At 37.9% G+C, this 10,489-nt stretch overlaps 1 protein-coding gene across 3 annotated transcripts; it reads left to right on the top strand.

Annotated features, from left to right (window-relative positions):
- The first annotated feature begins 692 nt into the window (after window positions 1-692).
- PIE1 (SNF2 domain-containing protein / helicase domain-containing protein) lies at window positions 693-9,929 on the top strand. Of its 3 annotated transcripts, none has more exons than XM_078983819.1 (21): window positions 693-956; window positions 1,388-1,483; window positions 1,744-1,824; window positions 1,934-2,041; window positions 2,159-2,239; window positions 2,337-2,425; window positions 2,493-2,632; window positions 2,744-2,799; window positions 2,975-3,110; window positions 3,218-3,283; window positions 3,371-3,420; window positions 3,509-3,637; window positions 3,711-3,749; window positions 3,874-3,942; window positions 4,065-4,127; window positions 4,243-7,150; window positions 7,259-7,323; window positions 7,405-7,466; window positions 7,691-8,432; window positions 8,505-9,004; window positions 9,125-9,929. In XM_078983819.1, the coding sequence occupies exons 2-21, from the start codon at window positions 1,424-1,426 to the stop codon at window positions 9,540-9,542; spliced, it is 5,862 nt and encodes a 1,953-aa protein (XP_078839945.1). In that variant the 5' UTR covers window positions 693-956; window positions 1,388-1,423; the 3' UTR covers window positions 9,543-9,929. The 3 variants fall into 3 exon arrangements, with proteins under 3 accessions (XP_078839945.1, XP_078839948.1, XP_078839953.1); XM_078983822.1 differs by lacking the exon at window positions 693-956 and adding an exon at window positions 1,022-1,171; XM_078983827.1 differs by lacking the exons at window positions 693-956; window positions 1,388-1,483; window positions 1,744-1,824; ... (2 more) ...; window positions 2,337-2,425; window positions 2,493-2,632 and having other exon boundaries at window positions 2,759-2,799; window positions 2,979-3,110.
- Window positions 9,930-10,489: the final 560 nt, after the last annotated feature.

The following is a 10,489-nucleotide window of genomic DNA, read 5'->3' as shown; positions in this document are numbered from 1 at the left end:
TGATTGTTTTGACATTATTACTCGTGGTGGACGGTCTAAGGTCATAAGTCGTAACCTTTAAGGCTAAGTCTGTAACATGTTTCTATGAATGTTTTTAATTTTCATTTGGATGTTTAAGACTTAAATATCTAAAATTTGGACCCACGAACCCAAATCTGACCCATGAACCCGCCAACTTGTGAACCCGTATAAATAAATGGGTTGGTGGGTCATATATGGGTTTATGTTCCAAACCCGCCAACACGTGACCCGCCAACCCGTGACCTGTATAGTTAAATGGGTCGTGTTTGGGTTGGCCTATTTTGACCCGCCAATCCGTGACACGCCAACCCGAACACGACACGATTGCCAGGCCTACCGAAAAGATACTTGATATTCAAACAGTGATAATTGATTAAACCTAAATTTTTCCAAAATAAAATGTAGAAGGTTCTTTGATGGCAAAAATATATATCCTTTGACGATTGGGCAAAAATTATCCCAATATATATTTACCAAATTACCGTTTTTTTTTTTTTACTAAAACATGTTTTGTTTTAATGGGAATTTAGGTAAATTGGTGTATTGTTTAGCCCTTTTTGGTAAATGGATTATTCTCTTTTTTACGATAATAATATAAAAAACTCAAAATTTTCAGCCGTCAAGATTTTACTCCGTCAATCTCCATTCGTTAAATCCTCCCACGCCTCTTTGCCCTAACAAATCCTTCCTCATCAAACCAAGATTCACAGACTCTTTCTCTTCGATTTTCCCCAAAATTATTTTCTTTAAATTTATATAATTAATTCAAAAATCATAAATTTACCGGATCTGAACTACTCGTCGGCGCTTAAACCCGTCTTCTTCATCAATCTCCGAAACCCTAAAAGTTACCAGAAAACTCAACTGATTGCTCCTTGAGTTGGGTTTGCTTCGGTAAAGATCGAAGAGCTTTCCTTTTTCTTGTTCTATAGCTGGTGAGTTCTTGAATTTGTACACACATATATACGTGTATACATGCATGCAATTGTTGATTTTGCGTATGTTCTCTAAGCAAGATTTGTTGTTTTTCCTTTCTGGGTTTTCCCGAGGATGAAAGAACGAACAAGAAAGAAAAAAGAAAGAAATATAGAAGCTTGAATGGTTGTCTTATGATTTCTTATCAGCGAAGAGCGAAAATTTAATTCTGAAGGTTTTAGTTTAGTACATTTTAGTTATAATTTTCTTCTAAAAACCGTAATTTACTACATTCGGATTATTTTTAGCCATTTGAATGGTACATGTCTGTGTCCTTGTTTGTACTTCCAAAGTTTAATCCTCCAAATAATGTTACACCTATTAAGAACTTTGTATGCCATTTGATTGAGAACTTCAAAGAAAAATTCCTGATTTTTGTTGTTTGATGCAGATTTTTTGAAGTAATGTCCTGAATTTTGAGGAAGTCATGGCCTCTAAAGGTCCAAGGTCTAGACTTGATCATGAGACAAGGGCCAAACGGCAAAAGGTAATCTGCAGAACCTAAACATATTGCATATAGATCTGTCTCCAATTTGTATGTATTTCATCATTTCATCTATTCAATCTTGTTTTTTTTTTTTTTTCTTCTTGCTTTTTTCATCTGCCAAATGCATTTAGTTTTCATTTATATATGAGAGGTTTCTTGTAGTCAAATGATTAGAAGAAGAAATTAAAAACAGAAGGTGATAAGTTTGACTAAAGTCAATGACATTGATATATTTATATGATTATGTCTGATTATCATAGGCACTTGAACCACCCAAGGAACCCCAGAGGCCCCGAACACACTGGGACCATCTTTTAGAAGAGATGGTGTGGTTATCAAAGGTACAATCTTGTTCTATATCAAATGTTTTTGTGTCAAAATATTAGATATTCTCTCTTATCTTTAGATTAATTAAGTGAAAATTTTGTTGCAATGTACGATTACTTCCAGGATTTTGAGTCTGAGAGGAAATTTAAATTAGGCCTGGCAAAGAGAATTGCCATAAGGGCTAGTAAAGGTATGGTGGATCAAGCTACAAGAGGTGAAAGACGAGTGAAGGTTAGTTGTTCTTGTTCTTTTTCTTGTTCTCCTAGGTTTGAAAATTTTAAAATTCAATCATATGAAATATCTAATTACATATGAATGTGGTGTTCATTTTTGTCAATGCTTTCACAGGAGGAAGAGCTTCGGATGAAAAAAGTTGCACTTAATATTTCAAAGGATGTGAAGAAATTTTGGACAAAAATCGAGAAGCTGGCAAGTTATTCTATGATTTAGTGATGTTGGAATTTTAAATTACTTTATAATTTGGGTCCAAAATTGTAATTGGTCATGAAATATTATGTGATTTCAGGTGCTATACAAGCATCGATTAGAGCTTGATCAAAAGAAGAAAAAAGCACTTGATAAACAACTTGAATTTCTTTTAGGCCAAACAGAAAGGTAACATTTTTTGTAATAAAGTTTTGTTTTGTTTAACGTTTAACATCTAATTATTTCAATGAAACAGGTATTCAACAATGCTGGCAGAGAACCTTGTAGATTCGTCGCCACGTCAGCATGTCCAGCTGTCATCTGTACAAGAACAACGACCTGCCATTGAATATAAAGATCAGAGTGATGTTAATGGGTGTGCTGAACCAAATGTTGGTATGAAGAAAGTGTTGGTTTTCATTTTAAATTAAGTAAATTTCTTTTTGGTTGCCAAATCATGACATAAATCCCATTTTAAACGTGTTTTTTTTTTTAATCTTTTGGCAGAGTCCCAGTCAAATATTTTAGAAACTGACGAAGACTACAAGGCTGAAAATGAACCTGTAAGTATTTGCTCTTTTTATGTTTAATTGTTAGAAACCTCATTTGTTTTTATTTGTTGGGAAGAAAAATGCAAATAAAAGTTATAGTATCATCATCAGTTTCTTTTTAACTTGTTGTAATATTTCATATGAGTTGAAGTTGAGCTCAAATATCTCGATTTTATTGCTGCTTTAGGAAGATGACGAGCATACCCTTGAGGAAGATGAAGCCCTCATAACAGAAGATGAAAGGAGAGAGGAATTAACAGCTTTGCAAAATGAAATGGATTTACCCCTTGAGGAATTACTTCGTCGTTATACTGTTAATGAAGGTTAGTTGTTGTGAGTTTCTTCTTCTGCCACATGTCATCTTCTCATTGGATGTGTATGGTGGTTTTAACTTTTATTCTTTTATCTATGAATATGAAAATATTTTCAGAAAGTACTCCAGGAAAGACTGAAGGTGAAGCAGAACTAGCCCATGCACCAGAGGACAACTTATTATGTAAGTAATGTTGTTTGAATTTATTGTTTTGATTATTAATAGCGTGTTCATATAATCATATTTTATAACTGATTTGTTTTTTTGCAGGTAATGGAAATGACAATTCTGACCTTGGGTTAAAAGAGAGTCGTCATTGTGTAAGTTGTAGGTTCTCATTATGGTTACTAACCTAAAATGTGAAGTACTTCACTGTTGAGCATCATACTTTTCTTGCTCTTATTGCAGGCTGAAAGTAATGGTGGATTATCAGTTTTAGAAAATCATCATCCAGAAGTCAAAGAACATTATGTTAGAAAACGTAAAGGTCTTAAGAAGCAAAAAAAATATTTGGAATTGGACTTCAATGATGAGAATGTAAGTAAAAGAGAAACATCTTATCTTCACATATATCGAATACTCATTTGATTTCTTGATTTCTTTTATGTAGGAGGATGTCGACTTTGTACTTGCAAATGGAGAGGAAAAGGTATGTTATCCAATTATCATGATATGATTAGTATACATAGTTATGAGATTTATTATGTTTTTGATTTCTGAGTTTATCTAATAACATAAACATGTTATCTCATTATCTGTTTTTGGATTTACAGGATGATGAAACGACCTTATTGGAGGAAGAAGAACTAGCAAAGACTGAAAATCATGATTCAGTAGATGAGGTGAATGATTTGAATGCACATTTTTATCTTATTATTACATTGATCCCATGATTATATTATTATTAGTATAAAATTTTAAAAGTTGAGATCAATCTTATAAACCAAGCTATATCATCTTTCAGCTTGCAATGTTGCAAAAGGATAGTGAAATTCCAATAGAGGAGTTGCTTGCAAGGTATAGACAGGTATGTTGATAAAAATGAAAACTTGCTTCTAGAAACTTCTAGATACATTCTAATCTTGTTTTTTTTTTTTTTTTTTTTTTTTTTTTTTTTGTCTCGTTTTTTTAATTTTCAACAGGATCCTGACACTATTCAAAGTGATGAAAATGATTCAGGCTCCGAAATTGAAATTCCCGATCAGGAAGAGAAGCCAGATCAGATTGCTGACGATGGCGGGGAGAACGATGACATCATTGCTGATGCAGCAGCCGCCGCCAGGTCAGCACAGCCGACAGGGAACACCTTTTTAACAACCAAAGTCAGGACAAAATACCCTTTTCTATTAAAATTCTCTCTTCGTGAATACCAACACATCGGGTTAGATTGGCTTGTAACAATGTATGAAAAAAGACTTAATGGGATTTTAGCAGATGAAATGGGGCTCGGGAAAACAATCATGACAATCGCGCTTCTTGCACACCTGGCATGCGAAAAGGGTATATGGGGCCCACATCTGATTGTGGTCCCCACAAGTGTCATGCTCAATTGGGAAACCGAGTTTCTAAAATGGTGTCCTGCTTTCAAAATCTTGACATATTTTGGAAGTGCAAAAGAACGGAAACATAAAAGACAAGGGTGGTTGAAACCGAATTCTTTTCATGTTTGCATCACAACCTACAGACTTGTTATTCAAGATTCCAAGATTTTCAAGAGGAAAAAATGGAGATACTTGATTTTGGATGAAGCCCATTTGATAAAGAATTGGAAGTCTCAAAGATGGCAAACACTTTTGAATTTCAACACAAAAAGACGCATACTTTTAACGGGTACCCCTTTACAGAATGATCTCATGGAGCTATGGTCTCTAATGCATTTCTTGATGCCACATATTTTTCAATCTCATCAAGAGTTTAAAGATTGGTTTAGTAATCCGATAACAGGAATGGTTGAAGGTCAAGAAAAAGTCAACAAGGAAGTCGTTGACCGGTTGCATAATGTTCTCCGGCCATTTATCCTCCGGCGACTGAAACGGGATGTTGAAAAACAATTACCTTCAAAACACGAACATGTTATCTACTGTAGACTCTCGCGTAGACAACGAAATCTCTATGAAGATTTCATTGCTAGCTCAGAGACTCAAGCAACCCTTCAAAGTTCTAACTTCTTCGGGATGATTAGTGTTATAATGCAATTAAGAAAAGTTTGTAATCATCCGGATTTATTCGAAGGTCGCCCGATTATCAGTTCATTTGATATGAATGGAATCGAAACCCAATTTTGTTCTTCGATTTGCTCGGTTCTTGAATCCGGTCCGTTTTCAACCGTTGATCTTACTGGATTAGGGTTTGTGTTCACTCATCTTGATTTTGACATGACATCATGGGAAACCGAAGAAGTTGAATCAATTGCCACACCTTCTGAACTAATCAAATCACGTGTAGTAGAAGAATCCATGAGTCGACTCGAGATCAAGACCGGGTCGACCCGGTCAACCGGGTTTAACATCTTTGAAGAGATTCAAAAAGCGCTCATGGAAGAGAGACTTAAAGAAATGAAAGCACGAGCCGAATCGGTTGCATGGTGGAATTCTTTGCGGGCCCGTAGAAAACCAATGTATTCAACGGGTTTACGGGAAATTGTTTCGGTGGAAAATTCCATTTCTACCCTTTCGGGTTTACATGACATTGTGTTTTCTCCCGTTGACCGGTTCAATCAAATGGTTGACCAGGTTGAAAGTTTCATGTTTGCAATCCCGGCTGCCCGAGCACCACCACCGGTCGGGTGGTGCAGCAAACCGGGCACCACTGTGTTTGTCAACCAAGATTATAAAACAAAATGTTTGACACTTTTGTCCCCACTATTAACACCAATCAGACCCGCCATTGTCAGGCGGCAAGTCTACTTTCCCGATAGGCGGTTGATACAGTTTGACTGTGGTAAACTTCAAGAGCTTGCGGTTTTGTTAAGAAGGTTAAAATCGGAAGGTCATCGGGCTTTGATTTTCACTCAAATGACTAAAATGCTTGATGTTTTGGAAGCTTTTATAAATATATACGGGTACACTTACATGCGGTTAGACGGGTCGACCCAGCCCGAAGAGAGGCAGACATTAATGCAACGGTTCAATACAAATCCGAAGTATTTTCTTTTTATTTTGTCGACCCGGAGTGGTGGGGTTGGGATTAATCTTGTCGGGGCCGATACGGTAATTTTCTATGATAGTGATTGGAATCCAGCCATGGATCAACAAGCTCAAGATCGGTGTCATAGGATTGGGCAAACACGTGAAGTGCATATTTACAGATTGATCAGTGAAAGCACGATTGAAGAGAATATTTTGAAAAAGGCGAAACAGAAACGGGCTTTAGATGATTTGGTGATTCAGAGTGGGGAGTATAACACTGAGTTTTTCAAGAAGCTTGATCCGTTGGAGTTGTTTTCCGGTCACGGGAAGAATTCCGGTTCCGGAGTTGCGATTCCGGTTCCAGTTCCGGTTCCGGTGTCGAATGCCGATGTTGAGGCGGCGTTGAAACATGCGGAAGATGAAGCGGATTACATGGCGTTGAAGAAAGTGGAGCAGGAAGAGGCGGTGGATAATCAGGAGTTTACTGAGGAGGCGATTGGGAAGCTTGAAGATGATGAGCTTTTGAATGAAGAAGATGGAAAATTTGAGGAGTTGGGAACGGGACAGGTGGAGGGTAATAATCGGGAAATGGTTATTTGTAGCGACCCGAATGGGGACCCGGGTTTGACTTTGGTCAAGGGTGATGATGGTGATGATGATGACATGGCGGATGATGTGAAACAGATGGCTGTGGCGGCTGCAGCCTCGGGGCAGGAGATTTTGTCTTTTGAGAATCAATTGCGTCCGATTGATCGGTATGCGGTTCGGTTTCTTGAGATGTGGGACCCGATTGTTGATAATGTGGTTATTGAGTCAAAGGATAGATTTGAGGGAGAGGAATGGGAGTTGGATCATATTGAGAAGTTAAAGGAGGATATGGAAGCTGAAGGTGATGATGATGAGGAACCTTTGGTTTATGAAAGTAAGCTCCTTCTTTGTGCTCTTTTCATTACCACTAGGGGTAGCTTGGTAATTTTATATTTATTTCGGTAATTGGTTTTCTTACAAATTCCTTTTGTGATGTTATCAGCATGGGATACTGAGTTTGCAACTAAAGTATACCAAGAACAAGTCAAAGCGTTGGCTGAACATCAGGTAGGGGTAGTTTGGTAATTTTACGTTTATTTTTAATAGGTACTCTTAAGCGCTTATCTTTAATCTTTTAATGTTTTGTAGTTGATGGAAGAGCGTGAAATGGAAGCTAGAGAGAAGGAACTTGAGGAATCTGACTCACTGAAGTAAGTTTGTATTCTAAAAAGCTTTTAGGCCTCATTTCTCATTTCTTAATGTGTAAAGTGAAAGGAGGTAGGGTTTATGCATTCAGACCCTTCTTTTTTCTACTTTACTCTTAACCCTCACAAACTTTTACCACTTTACTCTTGGACAGAAGGGTAAAATGGTCATTTGCTGATTGAGTACTTACTTGATCTGAATGCTTCTTATTCTTCTCCCATCTGAGCAGGAATGAACCGGTTGTTAAGAAACCCAAGTCAAAGAAAAAGACGAAGAAAACAAAATTCAAATCTCTGAAAAAAGAAGCTTTATCATCCGAAACAAAGCCAATAAACATAGAATCACCAATAGAATTCGATGATGATTATGTCGACGATGAAATAATTTTTTTAAAAAAACGCAAAAAACCTTTGGACGAATCCACCTCAGAAGTGAAGAGTTCTTCCAGAAAGTCAAAAAAGCCCAAAAAGAACCCCGAACCAATCTCATTAGACATGGATTCCAATTCCTTAATCGAGCAACAAGATGAACCGAGAGATTTGAAACCTTTTGTAAATAACAATCTTGAAATTGATCATAAACCAGTCATTAGGGGCAAATCGGGACTAAAAATATCGGTCACTACGATGCCGGTGAAACGGGTGATGACTATAAGATTGGAGAAGCTGAAGAAGGGAAGCATATGGCCTAATGATTGTGTCCCTACGCCAGATTCTTGGTTGTCATCGGAGGATGCTATGCTGTGTGCAGTTGTACATGAATACGGTGTGAACTGGAGTTTGGCAAGTGAGATTTTGAATGGGATGACAGCTGGCGGGTTTTACCGGGGGATTCTAAGGCATCCAGTTCATTGTTGTGAGAGGTATCGGGAGCTTGTTCAGAGACACGTCTTATCTAGTTCAGACAATAATGTTCATAATGACAAAGCGAGTAATGTTGGTGTTGGGAAAGCTCTTCTAAGAGTAACTGAGGTAACATGCCTATTCCTATACCTATAAAATTTTGGTGGTTTTTATAACAGTGAGACATTTTTTCTAATGCAGGAGCATGCAAAGTCGTTGTTGGATATTGTGTCAGAACGTCCTGATCAGGCTTACACTCTTCAAAAGCATTTCTTCCACCTACTCACATCTGTCTGGAGATCAACCGCCCGTTCCGGTCACCGGAAAACCCCATTGTCTCTCAGAACCGGGCAGCGGGTAAACCATACTTCTCGCGATCCGGTCAGGCCACAATCGGAAAGAATGGAGTTCACTAACCTAAAGCAGATTAGCAGATTAGTATCCGATGCACTTGAAAGTTCTCAAAATATACCAAGGGAAGATAGGGTTTCAAGTTTTAGTGAAAGACGTGAGGTTCGACCTGTCGGGCAGCTGGGAATCACTCTTGAGTTTCCTCCGGGCAGAGATGATCCAAGTGTTCCGTTGCCTTCCGTCGTGTCTTTATCCATAAATGACACGGAACCCGTGCTGCCCGAACACCTGCCCGTCGGCGGGAATCATTGTTTTAGATCATCCAAGGATACCGTTGAATGCCGATTCAGGTACGCTCTATTAACCCATTCTTTTTTCATGTACTAAATACAGTGAAATTTATTTTTTGGAATGTAAGAGTAAAAAAAGAAACATTACCGTTTTAACATTATACATGAACTCTTCTGCAGGGATGCTGCATCAAGAGCCGCCATTGATGGTGGTTTAGGGTTGCCGCCATCGGCTTCTCCGGCAACCGATGTCAAGTCGCGGACACCAGCCAAATCTCAATTATCCGGAAAGCATCATCGGAATCCCGAATTACCTTTGAAGTCGTCGAAATCTAAATCAAGGAAAGCAATCATGGATTCCAACGAAGCTTTTTCCCTACTCCGTGATCCCAATTTACAACCATCGATGCCACCTATTAATTTGTGTTCAAGGTTTGATACGGATATGGAATCTTCAATGGATGATTTTCTAAATGCATCTTCGATCGATTTAGGCAATGAGCTTTCGTTTGATATAGTGCCACATGATTATGACCCGGGATTCACCTGGGGTCTTGAAGATTGTTTGTTATCTCGGGAGTTTACTGATATCGGATAGGGTTGGAATTAAGGTAACCGGATGGGACCCACATTGTGTATTGTCTGATGACCTGGCGGGCAGGTATTTTTGGGTTGGTGAAAGAAGAGAAAGACTAACTTGGTGTATCTGGCATGCTGACCGGACCGAAGATGGGCACGCGATGATGATTCTTGGAAGATACAAGATTTTGCACATAAAATGTAACATTGTATAGCATGTGGGCCCGTTAACACTGTAACTTTTTTTTTCCGGTTGGTTGGTTGGTTGGGTTGGGTGGGTGGGAAATCGTGCTCTTTAGTTATCGGTTTCGATTGGAATTAAATTATTTTAGGCACATTCCCCTCTCATAGCGTAGGATTAGAAACAGGAAATTAGAGTCTTTCAATGAAAAAGAAATTTATTCTCTCTCTCTCTCTCTCTCTCTCATGGTGACCATTTTTTTGCAGGTTTAGAGCTTTGTTTTTTGATTTATTTATCTTTCAAATTGTTATGAATCGGATCTTGCAGCTTTTGGTTTGGTAGTTTTAGATGGTGAAACTCGGGGGTTATATTGATTGCTTTTGTTTAGTTCTGTTTTGCCATGGTTGAAGTACAATGTGCTATGGTTACAAACGTTAACGAATTGTAGAAAAAATGCAAATAAAACTGTAAACAAATCTTTTATTTGGATATTTATTTTTTTGATTACAAAGTAGTGAACGTACAAAAGTAAAAGATTGCGAAAGTTAATTGTCTTGTGCATTTGTAAGATATGATCATCACAGAATCCACCAATGAAAGCCAAGCACTGACTGTACTCATCGACGACATATGAAAATCCGACCAATGGCACAACTTTGGAGGAAATAGTGGCTACCTTTGCTTTTAGTTCGAACTTGGATGGTTGGATTTTGGAGATGAGTCCCACCGAGGTTTATAACTCATTGGAACAAAAATGTTCCGATACCCCTTCAACGATAGAATTC

This window comes from Lactuca saligna, chromosome 1 (assembly GCF_052625555.1).
Source record: "Lactuca saligna cultivar CGN05327 chromosome 1, ASM5262555v1, whole genome shotgun sequence".
Taxonomy (NCBI): domain Eukaryota; kingdom Viridiplantae; phylum Streptophyta; class Magnoliopsida; order Asterales; family Asteraceae; genus Lactuca; species Lactuca saligna.
Note: the sequence above shows the minus strand (reverse complement) of the source record. Positions and strands in the feature narration are given on the sequence as shown.